We start from the raw sequence: 16,370 nt of genomic DNA on the forward strand, positions 1-16,370 counted from the left end.
TTACTTTACTACCATTTGCTTGGAAATTATCATTTTCACCATATATACAGCTGCCTGTAAAACACAGACATTTTAAAGCTATTTGGGCAGTAATAAAGAAGGCTGCTTTTTGTCTCCAGTTGTTTATTGGACAGAATTCAAAATATTGCTGGTGGTCTCTGCTCCTAGAGGGAGACTTTAACAGATACCCTCTTTTTTTAAAAAGGCATTCTTAAGGTTCAAATGCTTTGTGCTTCAGGAGCGCTAGCTATGATTCATGAATTCAAGACAGCTAGTGTATAACCTGTTGAATGTTCATGAATTAAAAAAAGACAGGGCATGAAAGACCTATGAAATTGCCTACAGTGTATTTATTAATAAAAATTAATGGATCAAAACAGTTTTATTCAACATAGTGGGCGCCCCCCCCCATTCAATGAAATTACAACCCCGTGAATTCATAGGGGGAGGGAGCACCAGTTTGATGAAAGGTAGTATAGATGGGTATAGATCAGCAGTGGTATTGACTTACCTTTGCTACCAGTTCGGAAATGTGAGCACACACGCCACCTCTGCACATGCACAGAGCCTCCTTGATAATGCTGAAATGTACTCTATTGACTTTATTGAGAGAATATTCTGTAATTAAAATTTCTGATTAAATATTTATAATTCATGCTAAACATTGCATTAAAAAATTCACCTTTGTTTAAAAAAACCAAAAAAAGTTTTACATAATGTAAATTAAACATCAGCAGATAATTTCAATCTTGGTGAACTCTGAATAGGCACTTTTAAAAAAAGTTATAAGGAGCCCTCTAAAAATAATCAGCCAGTGTGTGTTCATTGAAGTTTGTTAAGTGTACATTACTTATCTTCTGAGCTGACTTTTGAAAAACTTCTGGATTAATTGAATTGACAATATTTACTCAAAGCATTCTTTAAAATTAGTGTCATGAAGCCAGTCAACCCATTAGTCCAGGAGTCCTCAAGCTTTTTAAACAGGGGGTCAATTCACAGTCGCTCAAACTGTTGGGGGACCAGACCGGCTGGGTGGGTGTGGCTAGTTGGTCATGTGACTGGGTGGGCATGGCCAATTTAGCAGTCCATTAAACAATACACACAAATTAAACTTTAATTTGTTTTGCTCCTGGGAGTGTTTTATTTGCTTTTGTTTCCATGTTGCTCTTTTGGTTGACTTTTCTTTTTACTAGATCATTTTTTAAGTTGTTTAGGAGTCTAGTGGTCCACTTCAGGAAACTCAGTTTTGCAGCAATTCCTCTCAGCCCCAAGGAGCTTACAATCAACCAGTCTCTCTCTCTCCCTCTCCCTTCCCCTCCCTTTCCCCCTCTCTCTCCCCCCTGGGGGGAAAGGAACCCCTGAACTGGTGCTGGGTGGTGGGAATCTGAAATCTGGAGGCCGACAAGCGAAGCGCCGAAGACCAGTGGGGAGGCAGGGCAATCCCGCGGTCTCCCCCAAAGTAACACATCTCTTTCGCTTGAAACTTGAACACTAGTCCGGCCGATGGGTGGGCGAGCAGGCGGCCCTCCTCCTCCACTCCAGTCCTCCTACAGTACTCTGCTGGCTGTGCGGAGGCCCCTGCATGCCCCATTTTTGGCCTCCCCAGCATCCGGAAGCACTCTGCCGGCCAAAAATGTTGGCCTTACCTTCCAGTTCCAACTCGCAGGGCTCGCAAAAGTAAGTCCTGTGCTCAGCCAAAGGGTGGGGGCCAGCGGGTGGGCGGGGCAGCTTCATGGTCCCATGCAGGTTGGATTAATGGCTTCTGCCAGCTGTATCCAGCTCGCAGGCCATAGTTTGAGAACCCCTGCATTAGTCTCTTTCCCCTAATGATCTCCATCGAAAGAATTGATTCTCTCTCTTCTGTCTGTCTGTCTTTCTGTTTGTCTAAAATAACATAGTTTTAGCCAGATTGACAGTTATACTCACTCGAAGAATGTGCGTAACTAGTGTAGAGAATGGAATGGGTAAAAATATTCCTCAGATACATGTGAAGTGTGAGATCAAGGGATTCAGAATTCTTTCTCTACAAACACAAACTAGCATCTTGAAGGGGAGTGATACAAATTGGACCTCTTATTTTCTGAATAAGAGCTACTGTTCCTTGAATACTTCAATGCTTCAAAAACTTCAATTTGTTTTCACATTTACATCTCCAGATAATGGTTCCAGGCCTTGGTGACCATTCTGGAATGAAAAATATAAAGGAAAGGAGCAATACAGTTGGGTGTAATCTAATCTACATACCATTCAACATCTCAATAACCTTCTCAATATTTAAATATAAATTAAATACTCCCGGGTACCAAATTTGATGGTTCTTGTAGAAGTCCCATGAAGCAATACCAGTGTTGTGGCCCGCCAGCAGCCAGCAGAGCTGGCAGCAGATTCAGACAGTGAGGGGGTTGGGGAGAAACGTGGGCCAGTCCTAGAGTCTTGGGAAGGCTTGGACGATGGCTCTGAGTCGGAGGCAGAGAGGGGGCCAAGGCCATCTGGTAGTTCTTTGCTGCCTCCGGAGTCTCCGGAGTCTGACATCAGCAAGGCAGAGGAACAGCATGACCCTGTTCCCAGTGTGCGCATGCGCAGAGCTGCCAGGAGACAGGAACAATTAAGGAAACAGGGTCGACTTGGGAGTAAGGCTTGGAGATGATTGGCCCCTCCCATAAGACATAAAAGAGAAGCAAACGGGATGTGAGCTTTTGCAAGAAGCAATTAGTTCATCTGGTCAATTCAAGATTTGAAAATTCTGTTTGTGACTCTGTGCCAAATTTGACCTTGCCCTGTGTCTGGAAATTAGCTCTTTGGCAGTGCTCCACGTGAGATAGGTGGGTGTTGATAACCTTCCTCTGAAAGACTGTTTATCAAGACTTGTGGACTGTAAATGAAAGTAATTTACAGCCGTATAAATTAAAGAGGTTTGCCGGGACTAAGTTTGTGCTGTTTAATTTCTAAGGAAGCCTAGGTCAGAACAACCTGAGGCAATTGCCTAGATATCTCAATTGGACATCTAGTTGTAAGGCCACTGCTGTACTGCCATAAATGTTTTGTATATAATTACGTGGACTGTGTGCATATATTGACTTTTCTTTGTCATGTTCTCATCATAAGCTAAATATATAATAAGTGTTCAATCATTTGCAGTTTGACTTTTTGCTGGCTGGCTTTCATAACTATTATGTTTGATGCATTGTCACTGAGGTGCATGCCTGCTTATATGTTCCATATCATAGTCCTCATTTATTATTTATTATTAGTTCAATTTATTTATTAATTCAATTTATATGCCGCCCTCCTCCGAAGACTCAGGGCGGTTTACAATGCATTTATAGCAATAGCCTTCATTCTTTTGTATATACCTGCTTATTAGGGCTTTTGGCCCCCCATAAGCGGTGTTTCTACAAAGTCATCTTATTGCTCCCACAATCCGGGTCCTCAATTTGTCCATTATGCACAAATTAGATACAATACATGAGGGGATCTCACATCTGTATACATTTTTCTACCTCCAGATGTATTATTTGTTTTAATCCAAGCTTATTCTTCTAGAATTGGAAGCAATGTAGAATTTGTAGAGCACATGATGCTGTAGTTTGAATCAATGCGCCAAGCAGCATGCTGAAAACAATCTTGAAGATTTTCTCCTATTATGCTTCTTCAAACTTTTATAAGCAATTCTATCATTTTTCTCTTTATAGGATCAGACTCTTGGGACATGCACTGTATTAGAAACATTTAAAAATGTGTTGCAGAATATCATCAGTTGCACATCACCTGTTATGATTCTGAGTACAAGATCTACTGATATAAAAGGAATGCAGGTATAGCTTTATTTAAACTAATGGATTTGCTCATTGCTGCTGTGGTTCCTTTTTTATATTTCCTGTTGAAAGATTTTCATAGTTTAATGCCTCGGCTGAGTCTACATAAATGATTCACGGGCCTATGCAATGCTTAATTCAAAATGACGTTGAGATTTAATGTATGAGAACAGCATAATTTATTGCACATTTATCTTTAATGGAGCTATTTATTTTTTGCTTCCTATGTAAAGAATACAGGGGCCATTCCTCAGGGTACTAGTCCTCCTAAGCCTCCAAGGGCTCATGAACTAAAACTGCTCATGAAAAACATCAAAGCAACACTCGCCAATCATAACATTGCAGGTATAATAATTTATACTTTACTGTCCCTGTACCCTCCTGAATTGTATAATATATATTTTGGCTTAATTGCAATGATAGATTAAAGCAGGTGCTATAAACAAAGAAAAGGAGGCTTTTTCATCAGTAAATGCATAGCTTTATTGATTGGTTTTAATTTCTGTTCTCTATCTTGTTTCAAGTATCAAAAATGTTTTATAAAGAAATCTTTTTTTATTCTATGTCATCACCTGAAATGTATCTCTTTTTGTTATGATACTGTACTAGAACTATTGGTGTCTGTGGGAGACATTTCATAACATCTTTGCTAAATTCAAATTCATGTCTGGAGGTCTGTTGTTTCAGGAATTAGAGTTTGCCCTTTACAACATTGTGTGACCCAGTTTCCATTGAGAAGTGGTGAATAACGCACATCCAGAGATCCCTATATTTAGCATGGCTTCTTTACTAGATTTATTATAAATTAGAATATACAAAATGTTTGGAATGCAAAACACTCTATTTCAAGTGCAAAAATGCCTCTGACTCAAATATAAAATCACTGTTTTGATTATAAAGTGGACCATTTCAAATATTTCATTCAAAACAGGGTAATTTGTGTTTGAATCAGTTGGCTGTGAATTCCTATTATAAAAAATTTAATACCATTGCAATTCAAGTGAAATAACTTTTTAACCAGTTCTTAATACTTAATATTTATAGGCAGGAGAAAAAGAAGACATCTGCATACTCTTGTAGGATAAAAACTTTTCATATTCTTTCTCCCCATCTTTTTAATTAGAATTGGTATGTGGTAACTAGTATGATATACAAATCTGCAGTAATATCTTTGCTGTTCTCTTCTAATCATTACATATGGAGGCTCATTAATTCATATGAACACTTGTAGATGTATCTATGTACAATGGACTTTTATGATTTGAATAGGATTATAGGCATAAAGAATGTACTGAGTATACTGTAAATTGGTGAGACAGTTTTGCTAGCCAAGTGCTATCTTGAACATAGATTTGGAAAGTCAAAAATTCAGATTGGTCATCATCGTCAGCCATTTAGTCCTGTCCGACCATTGGCCACTCTATGGATCAGCAGTCTCCATGCCTCTCTGTCTCACACTACTCCTTCAGATCCACCATGGTCACTCCAGTATCATATTTTATAATGTCCAGCCAGGAGGTACAGGGGCGGCCCCTTCTTGCCGCCCCTGTATTGACTTTTGATTGACTTTTTGAGTGAGTCAGCTCTCATGACATGACCACAATATGACCACAGGATGACAAGATCTGTTTGGCGACTTGGCTTCAAATAATATTTTTGGTGAGGGTCAGTCTAGGACTTCTTTGTTATTTTTGCAGTCTGTGGGATGCATAATAGTTGCCTCCAGCACTTCAGTTCAAAGACGTCCATCCATTTCCTAACTGCCTTTTTCAGAGTCCAGGTTTCACAGCCATAAGTAACAAATGGAAAAATTATTGCATTAACTAAATCTGCATTTGGTTGTGAGGCTGATGTCTTTATTCTTCCACATGTTACTTAAACCAGACATTGCAGTTCTTCCAAGTGCTATTAAGTGGTCATAACATCAAGTACTATGTCATGCGATATGTGTTTAAAGGGGTGAGTACATAACTTGTTCATCAGGTTTTGTAAGCCTTTACAAGCCTGCGCTTTGCATACTTCCTTCAGGGAATTCAGGGAAGATGAGCATTAAGGAAAACAAGTGGTTTACCCACATTGCTTGAACATTCTTTACTGTGTTTCCCTCCTTTTTAAACTTTGGCCCTGTCTTGACTGAATTAGTCTTTGAACTAGTTTTTGGTTGGTTTGAAATATGGTTTGGCTACTTTTTTTCTTAATGAAGCTGTATATGAGTAATGATGATGTTGACTTCTTAAATAATTTAAAAATATTGAGTTGTATTTTTTTCATTTCATATTTTTTGTCATTAAGATTTTATTCATCAAAGCACTCCCCTGACCATGAAAGAATAAATCAGTCCTTTGCACATAAGAGACATCTCAAATTTTTAATATCTCTACCAGATTACTTCTATTTGGTCATCACACGGATAGTAAACATTACAATATTTATGTGTTGGTCCATGTTTACATTCTTCATTTAAAATCTCCCAAGCACAGCAGGAGTTCTTATATGGGTTAGATAGAACCTACATTCCAATAACCCACTGATCTGAAATGCATAAAACCATTTTTAATGTAGTTGCACACTAGTAAGAAACTCTTGTTTTATTTAAGTTGTTTTCCATTTCCCTCATTACAGGTATCATTAACCCCATTTGTGTAGTTCAACTCAATGACCCTTTGCAGAAATTTTGTAGTGCTTTTGCCAATTATCCCATGGACCTTTCATGGAAAGAGGAATTTATTTTGTAAGTACTCCTTATAATACTTTTACAAACGTGGTAGAAAACACTTCCCTATTTTTTTATCCTCCTAGTGGGAAAAAATTTTATTTGCTTACTAAGGCTGAAAGCCTACATAGAGTAGTACATAGCATAGCATTATAATGAAGAATAAGGAGCATGATCACATCTTTATTGTAGATTGTTCTGGAGTGTCAATTACGTTCAGATCACACACTGGCAAATATTATAGCGTAGGGAAGGGGTGGGATTTTAGGTTTTGTTTTTCTTTTGTCATACTGTATGCTATTTGAACCGTTGCACATTTCCTGGATGAGTACACCTATGTTATAAAACCCCTCAATGAAGCAATCATCTATCAATGTATTTAAAAATAATGATGGATTCCAGCCCCGATTGGACATAACAATAGTTAGAAGACAGCTTGCCACTTGGTAAATAAAACATGGGGTAGTGTAATGTTTGAACCTGTTACGTTCAAACATTACACTACCCCATGTTTTATTTATCAAGTGGCAACAACTTAATTCACAAAAGCCAAAGCCAAAAGTAAATAAAGTATGCTTTGGATCAGCATGAGATATGGATCACACAGAGTCTCTTTAGTTAAAGTTGAACTTTCTGCTTCATTTGGCTGTTTGCTTCCTCTAAAAACATGGCCACACTTTCACTTTACTATTCTACTTTGACCAACCTGGCCTGCTGGAGGTACTGAAATTGTTTTTCTTTGTTCTTCTTTCACTGCTGTGCCAGAAGACAAAACTGCCTAATAGAAAAGAGAACTTTTCTTTTTATATGGCATGCCTATGATGTTCCCTTGATGGTTATTTCTTAGAGACAGCATAAAAATGAGCAGGGTCATTCTTCTTTTTCTCTCTCCCTCTGTCACTCTGCAATAGTTTCTTGAGTAAGTGACAATTAGTGTTACTAAAAGATACCAAGACTAATTTGCTGCTCCTGTCTGGAATCTATACTGGATTTTAGGATGGGGCTAGAATAATAGAATAATAGCTGTAAGCATAATGAATTATGGCTGAATTTTAGATAGAAAGAATATGCTCTTTGTCTCTATGTACTCCTGTTTGACTGAAGTCTTTTTTAGTAGTTCACATCACTGCAAACCTATTCAGAAGTAAGTTCTACTGAGTTCAGTGATTCTTATTCCTGGATAAGTGGGATGTGATTACAGATTCCAACCACAGAAATAAAAACAGTTGAATACAAAGCTACACTTTCTTTGTAGTTAGCTTAATTCAAATATTACAAATTAAACATTGGTAAACTTACTGAATTAGTGAAACTGAATGCTAGCATTGTTCCAGTAATTCGGTAAGTTCATTGATGATTGTTGATAAAGTTGATTGCGTTTTCTCAAACAAAATAAGGTATGTTCTTGCCAGCATTTGGGAATTTTTTTCCTTCCAAACAGGTGGTTCTGCTTTTAACAACTACTTGGCAAGCATAAATTCCATTATGCAGTTAAGAAACCATGTTTTAAATTATGGAACTATGTATGTATCTGAATGCTTTGCTAACTACAAGTTATGTTTGTCCACAGTGAATTAAATGCCAAATCAAAAGAGCTGCAAATCAACATTACGGAAAATGGGGAGTTGGATGGTAAGTACTGTTGGAGACTCATTCTCTCCAAAGAGGTGCTTTAACTTATCTTCTCTGTTTGTAAAACTGACGAATGCCCAATGAGAAGAAGAGTGCAGCAGGAGAAACTGCTGAACACCATAGAAGCCCAGGTGTTATTTCTCCAGCCATTCTTTCCTCAATGAACTCTAAGCAAACAGTGAAACCCGAGATCTTGTTTAACCATCCAATGACTAAAAGAGAGGAGGACCACCATAAAACTCTGCCCTGAACTCCTAGCTCCATAGGTCAGTTCAGAAGGATACCATATTTAATGATGCTGAAGGCTGCTGAGGGATCAAGGAGGCCTAGTATAGATACACTGCCCCATCCTAAATCTGGAGAGATTATCCATTAAGTGGCTGAGGAATGTGGCTTGAAACACCAATGAAAATAGCCCTGGAAATCTGTTTCTTTCATGTCCCTTTGAAGCTGCAAGCATATCACCATCTCAGTAACTTATACAAAGAAAAGATTGAATACTGGACAAAAATTGTCCAGTACTGTTGAATGGTGTCTTGAGGAGAGGATGAAGCACCACTTTCTTTAACACAGTGGAACGTGTCTCCAAGGTCCCCTTAACCAATTAGGAGGGACATGGGTGCAAATGTAAATGGCAGAACTCAGATCCCCAATGTCTACTTCCTCAGTGACTTCCTTATGAAGTCACAAATGGTACACTGGAAATAGAAACTTCTTTTCTGGTTTATATCAAAGATTATAGTAGTTTTTAATAAAATATGTCCCAAAATATGTAAAACTTGTTCTCAACATAATTTTCAGTACTGAAAATTTTAATAAATTAATTCTGTTTTATTCAGGTGACTCTTCCTTTTCTGCTAATGTTCCTTTGGATTTATTCAGGAAACAGCCTTCTGGACTGCAAAGTTTTGCATTGAACAGCCAAATCAGCAATAATAGCTCTGTAGTAGGATCTGTGTCTGCAGAGGTAGAAAGTTTAAAATTACCTGAATTTTCTTTTCTTGAATGTATTCTGACCCTATTCATTTGACTTCATTATGCATATAATGGTAAAATGTAGAGATAACAGTAAATTACCCCATCTCAAGCCCATAAGAGGCCATCTGTTTGTACATGATTTTTTTAAAAATGGGTGCAACTGTGTTGACACTTACAGGTTTTTAGAATGATTGATCTATTCCTTTTCCCCACAAAAGCCAGATATATGTTCAACTATCCTTACTTTAAGATGCTGAGTATTCTCTTTCTTTAGTTCTTGTACATAGAACCGTCAGAAACCAAATCACTGCAAGTTCCTGCCAGGATTCCTGTTGCAAAAGTAGAAAAGGATCGAACTGTGATGCCTTGTGGGACTGTGGTCACTACTGTAACTGCTGTGAAAGCCAAGACTTTGGTGGAAGGGAGATCATCTGTTCTGCATTCAGGTGAGAACCCAAGAGGAGGTCTACCTTGTTCCAAGAACCTGACTTTTTAAGACAAAATTCTATGCTAAAGTGTAAGACAGGATACAACTTTGATTGACTCAGAATTTCCCAAACTTATTTGGCCGTGGAACATTCTGGGACTGAAGATATTTACAGATAATATGCAAGCTGGTTCTTAAAAAGGAAGGTATTTAGACTGAAAATAGTGATTAGATTCTTTTAAAAGAATATGTAATTTTAAAAATGTTCAACCTTTGAATCAATTAAAAGTAGTAATGAACCTCAAATAGCCCTACATTTTACCTTGTAACAATTACTTTACTTCTGTATATAAAAGAAGTGATTGATTATTTCTTTCTTTGCACAAAAGATTTTTAATGGGATTAGTGTTTTGGCTTCTGTACTTGCTTCTTTCACACAGTGTGAAAATCCTGTTTCACATAAATGCAGTGAACAAAAAGGAAGAAGCGTGTTTCTTTGTTTTGTTTGTTACTATTATTTCAAAATAATTTAGTGAAATTTCATTACATTTTTGTTCCATTTAAAAGTCAAAAATTAAGTTAGGTTTCACATTCATGGGTTAGGAAGCTGACTGGCTTAATTAGTGGACAGATTTTAAGCCTCAAAACTTCGACGAAAATGTTCTAGGAGAGCAAACTATATAACCACACAGGTGCTATAAATGGCACTGTAAATATCTTTACCTACTGAAGTAATTGGACTATATGATTAACATAATTAAAGGTATGCACAACAAAAAGGATGTTAGGATGCCTAGGGAACTTGCCAACATCAAACATGATTGTTCACTTTATATGCTGGTGTATATATATGTATTCTTTCCTTTAAAAACATAAAAAATAAAGTTTTGGATAACCATATGAGGAAGACTTTGAGTATGTTTTGGGGTTTACAGTACCTTAAGGGTATTTTCTTCTTAAACAGACTGCAAATTTAAAAGAAGCAGCCTTTTTATTTTTCTGCATTGGGATAGGAAGCCCTCTATTGAAACAAGAAAAGCACTTTTAAAAATAATAATTGTTTTTAAAAAGCCATCAATTTTGTTCGGTCAGTCTGTCTGTCTGTCTGTCTGTCTGTCTGTCTGTCTGTCTATCATTTTTGTTCTATGGGAACAGAGCTAGTAGACACATACACATTTATTTATTTATTTATTTATTTATTTATTTATTTATTTATTTATTTATTGAATTTATATTTCCACCTATTCGCACGTGGCGACTCAAGGTGGTTTACAGAATATAAAACATCATTTAAAAGAATAAAACTAATAAAAAAGGATAATATAATAAACATAAAATAACATAACATAACATAACATAACATAACATAACATAACATAACATAACATAACATTTATTTATTTATTTATTTATTTATTTATTTATTTATTTATTTATTTATTTATTTTTCAAATTTCTATACCACCCTTCTCCTTTTGGACTCAGGGCGGTGAACAGCCAAGATAAAAACATCTATACATAACATCACAGTTAAAAATAAAGTTAAAATAATTTATAAATTTGGCCCATAATTTAAAACTTGTCAATTAAAATCAATATTAAAATTTAAAAACTAACCCTAAAATCAAGACAGACCGGCTAACTGAAAAAAATAAGTTTTTAGGGCCCGACAAAAAGTCCGGAGGTCGGAGATCACTCGTATCTCTGGGGGTAGATTGTTCCATAGGGTAGGTGCCACCACAGAGAAGGCTCTCCTCCTGGGGGTCGTCAGCCGGCATTGTCTGGCCGACGGCACCCTGAGGAGGCCCTCTCTGTGGGAGCGAACCGGCCGGTGGGAGGCTATTGGTGGCAGAAGGCAGTCCCGTAAGTACCCTGGCCCTAAGCCATGGAGCGCTTTAAAGGTGATCACCAACACCTTGAAGCGCACCCGGAAGTCCACCGGAAGCCAATGCAGCTCGCGCAGGAGAGGAGTCACATGGGAGCGCCCCGTCGCTCCCATAATCCCCCGCGCAGCCGCATTCTGCACCAGTTGGCGCCTCCGGGTGTACCCCAAGGGGAGCCCCATGTAGAGAGCGTTACAATAGTCCAGACGAGAAGTGACGAGTGCTTGAGTGACTGTGCGTAGGGAGTCCCGGTCCAGAAAGGGGCGCAACTGGCGTATCAGGCGAACCTGACAAAAAGCCCCCCTGGCCACGGCTGTCATATGCCCTTCTAAAGACAGCCGCGCATCCAGGAGGACACCCAAGTTGCGGGCCCTCTCCGTGGGGGCCAATGATTCGCCCCCAATAACCAGCAATGGCATCAGCTGGCTATACCGGGACGTATAGCCATACGTCATAACATAACATAACATAACATAACATAACATAACATAACATAACATAACATAACATAACATAACATAACATAACATAACATAACAACATAATCACTCCCCACCCCTCACCCCAGTGACAGCAGATCACATGAGCCATTTAATGGGCTTCATCCTGCTCTGGGTTCCCTAGGCCCGCTGGCAGAACCAGGTCTTCAGCGTCTTCCAGAAGTTAGAGTGGGGGCCATTCTAATCTCTGGGGGAATGATGTTCCAGAGAGTGGGAGCCACCACTGAGAGGGCCTTTCTTCTGGGTCCACCAAGTTTATCTCCCTAGGGGATGGAACCCACAACATTCCCTGCCTCCCTGCTCTGATGGGTTGGGTACAGTGGTGGGTTCCTCCCAGTTCGGCCCGGAGACAGGTCAGAAATTATTCAACAGGGTGGAATCCAGCGATGGCTTCTTAAGAAGAGGGCAAACCACAGCCTCCTTAAAGTGCTGGGGCACTACCCCCTCCTGTAGGGAAGCATTAATCACCATCAGAGTCCACCCGCCTGCCACCTCCCAGGAAGTCTTCACAAGCCAGGAGGGACATGGGTCTAAAACACAGATGCTTGCATGCATACTCCCTGGGATCCTGTTCACTTCCTCAGGAGCAACAGAGTCAAACTGTTCCCACATAACAGGGCAAGAACCTGCCTCAGGGGCTTCCACTGGACCAGCAACCACGCCGGCATCTAACTGGGAACGAAATCGAGTGATTTTGTCTTCCAGAAAATCCCAAATTCCTCAGCATGCCCCTTCAGGTGGACCTCAATCTTCTTCTTCCCCAGGAGGAGGAGGCTCACCTTAAAGAGGGTCGCTGGGGGATTATCTGCAGATGCAATTAGTGTGGAGAAGTATTTACACTTTGCCGCATGAATTGCCACAAGGTAGGCCTTAATAGCAGCTCTTACCCGTGTTCGATCGGATTCATCCCGTCTTATATAAAATTAATAGGGTACCTATTAGCTCTGTTCCCATAGAACAAAAGTGCTGGATTGTCTTGATTATTTTACATAAAGCAGCAAGCTTTAGTAGAATTGTAGAATGATCCATAGTTAGTATTCTACTATGACTTCTCCATATTAGTACTATCAAACACATTAGTTTAAAATGTTTTTTTTTAATTCAGTATCAGTAAAATAATATTCTATTTTCAGAAGTAGTATAAATGAGAGACATATTGTGTACCTATTTGCATAGTCTTGCAAGTTAAACATTGGAAAAGTAGGTTTCAGATGACTAAACAAAATCCAACATCATTCAGTTTCTTTGCTGATATGCTGGCCACTAATTCTGTTTGGGAGAGTTGCCCATCTCCTCAGTCAAATCTTGAAGGCACATGGAAAATTGCAGAAGGAACTAAGATTTTCCTTCCTGCTTCACTAATGATTAACTGTGCAGGTAAAATAGCAATAAATAAAATACGGGACAACAGTAGTAGCTAGTAGTAGTAATAAGCTGGTTTTATTTCTCACACATAAGTCTTTTTTAAAGATCTGTTTAAAATCCCTTCCAAGCATAATACTAAATTAACTATGTTATTCAGAACAAACAGATGTTGTGTGCTGTACTATGAATGCCGCTTCAAAACAAAAATAAGAGTGAAAAATCTGTGCTATGAAAAAGAAATACAAACAGTAACAGTGTGGTTTGACTGTCTTATAAATAGTTCTCTGTCTCTTGAATTTCTAGACAGTGTATTTTCATATCCCATAAAGTATTTTTTTTAAAAAAAAAAAACTAAAATGAAGTAAGTGATAGATTGAAATCATATGTTACAATAATTAATAGTTTGCTTAATGGTTTGCTTAAACCATTGTTTGTTGAATGAATATATATTATGCTGTATATACACTGCTTTAAGCTAAGTCAAAGCAAACGATCAACCAACAGTATAGATTAGTATAGTAAAGGTTTTTTTTAGCTGTCTAAATATCAGATCTATGTATTTAATTTCTTATCCATTTGCCAAAGGTGAATGTTTTGCTGGGTTTGTCCTTTATAATGTATAAATGAAACAATAAACAAGCTATTTTATTTAATAGTTTCCCCAGTGCAAAGTCCTGCTAAACTGAAAGGGATTGAAAAGGATTTATCCATTCAAGCAATCCATTGTCAGAACGTTTCAGTAAGCAAGGCTTTATCTTCCTCAGATACTGGTGAGTTTTCTTTAGAAATGTATGGGACAATCTTCAGACAGTGGTATTTTAATAAACTCATATCAAGCAAACATTCAGCTGGCATTGATGGTTTTTAGGGTCAGTTTATATAACTGATTTTGAATTGGAAGACACTGTGTTATGTTAGCCCCCCCCCCCACAGAATAATCATAAGCCTGATTTCTATATATGCCATACGTGCCATGGTGAACAATAATACTTAAACTTAAAAGAGTCACAGAAATTGAGCAATTTGAATTGGAAAGGGATATCTAGTGATTCTCATTCTTGCTTTTATGAAGAAAACATGGTAAAAGTTCATTACATTTTCTACGACATAATCTTCCACTAAAAGAGTTATAGGATAATGCCATAGGAGATATGAAATATCAATGAGCAGCTTCTATGTAGTATTAAGAAAATACTACTACTCAAATCTGCTCCTTTGACAAATAGCTAGATTCTATTGAATTTCTCCAGAATTTGTCATGTGCTATTTTTTTTTCTTTTTAAGAAGATTATGCTATGTCATAAACACAGGAACTTCTGCCCCTATTTCTAATTATTTCTTACGTATTTTAAGCTACTATCCACATTGAAACCAGTGAATAATGATAAATGCATCCATTATATATATATCCCTTTTTGTCAACGTTTTTAAAAAAGGAAAAACTAGAAAAAAATATGCATTCCATTTTAATCTCTGATATTTAGTTACAAGAAACTGGTTGATAGAACCTGAAAAGCAAATCTGCCTCTGAAATGCTTAGGACTAATTTGCTATGAAGCTGTTTATCATGTAACCTATACTTTTTACATGATGTATTTTGAGTGCATGTATATTTAAACTTTGAATTGCCTCTATTGATGAAATGCAAGCAAAATTCACAGAACTGTTTCTTGAAATACAAAGCAATGGAAAATATTGGTTTAGTTTTTAAAGAATTGAATTTTAATTTATACAAAAGAATACATTTCTATTAAGGCATTTTTGCTTGATCCTGTATTGTGCAGTTGATTATTTTATCTAGTCATTCTCTTATTTATGTATTTATTTTGGCAGAGTTACTGGTGTTGAATGGCACAGATCCTGTGGCTGAAGTAGCCATTCAACAGCTCAGTGAATCTGCAAAGCAAAAGTTCAAATCTCCCAGAAAAAAAAGCACCATCATAATATCAGGGATTTCAAAGGTACAAAATAATCATGCTTGTTCTTTTATTTAATGAATTCAAGATCAGGTTTTTTCTACTAAAACTTCTTTAAAAAACTCCCCACTGGATTTATATGCTATTTTGCAGTTGAATTTCTAGACTAAGACATGGTTTCCCAGAGAAGAAAAGACATTTCTTCTGAATACTGCAAGCATCAGAAATATTTCACTAATTGTTGCTAAAGTTTTTCATGTCATGCAGTAAAAACAATAATTTGTGCTTCTCTGTACTTAATGGTAAAAAGCATGGTCATTAGAATCAGGCATGTAAATGTAATGAGTTAATTAATTAAAATTTGGCTAGAAGTGAGGAAAAAGTATTTTTTCATGCTTGCACAAGACAACTTCTAATTTTGTTATTGAAATCTGTGATGTAATACGGTACCTATGGCACTTTGGTGATATTAAAGACCCTCACGGCAGTCATTGGCTGGTACTGTCAAAAATATCCTGGCTTCTGAGAAAATAATGTCTGTAGTAGAATTAGTGTCACAGATGGAAATGAGCACTTCACTACACTTCGGATGCTTCTGGATTGAAAGGATTAGCCAGCTATAAGCTGTTGCCCAGGGGACGCCCGAATATGTTACGAACATATATTCTTTGGAGAGGCTCCTTTCATGTCTCCTTTCATGCCATACATACAGTACAGCTACTCTTTGTGTTCTGATCAGTGTACACTTGAGGACCTCATGGCAGCGTGACAACAATTAAAGTTGCTAGTTCCTGAGCAAGACTTGTTTAAGTTGTACATATTTTAATCTTGTATTTTATATTTAAAATTTAATGTTGTAGAGTATGCCTCGTTTTAATTGTGATGCTTCTGACACGAATAAACAAAGCAGAATTAGTTCAAACATATCAGGTTTTGCGCTGAATATGAAAGAATAATTTGACCTTGAAAATTTTTCATAGGAGTAGCTACATGAACAGAAGTTAGAAAAGATCCCAAGTTGCACTACACTAAAACATGTAGAACCTGAATATAGATATTTAAAAGAAGAGAATGGGAAGGGAATTCAGAAATGAGTATGTATGACAAAAGATGGGGGGAAGAAGAAAGGGCCATTGAAGAA

The 16,370-nt window shown here is 37.5% G+C and overlaps 1 protein-coding gene across 1 annotated transcript in view; it reads left to right on the top strand.

Annotated features, from left to right (window-relative positions):
• The window catches only part of C2CD2 (C2 calcium dependent domain containing 2), a 37,329-nt gene that overhangs the window by 13,673 nt on the left and 7,286 nt on the right, over window positions 1–16,370 (top strand). The window contains exons 5-12 of the mRNA XM_070944275.1: window positions 3,693–3,815; window positions 4,049–4,160; window positions 6,438–6,546; window positions 8,099–8,160; window positions 9,000–9,127; window positions 9,413–9,584; window positions 13,970–14,083; window positions 15,147–15,274. Coding sequence (XP_070800376.1) covers window positions 3,693–3,815; window positions 4,049–4,160; window positions 6,438–6,546; window positions 8,099–8,160; window positions 9,000–9,127; window positions 9,413–9,584; window positions 13,970–14,083; window positions 15,147–15,274 — 948 coding nt within the window. The remainder of the gene's footprint in view (window positions 1–3,692; window positions 3,816–4,048; window positions 4,161–6,437; window positions 6,547–8,098; window positions 8,161–8,999; window positions 9,128–9,412; window positions 9,585–13,969; window positions 14,084–15,146; window positions 15,275–16,370) is intronic.

This window comes from Pituophis catenifer, unplaced genomic scaffold, assembly GCF_029215685.1.
Source record: "Pituophis catenifer annectens isolate HBS135680 unplaced genomic scaffold, rPitCat1.0.hap2 SCAF_4, whole genome shotgun sequence".
Lineage (NCBI taxonomy): Eukaryota > Metazoa > Chordata > Lepidosauria > Squamata > Colubridae > Pituophis > Pituophis catenifer.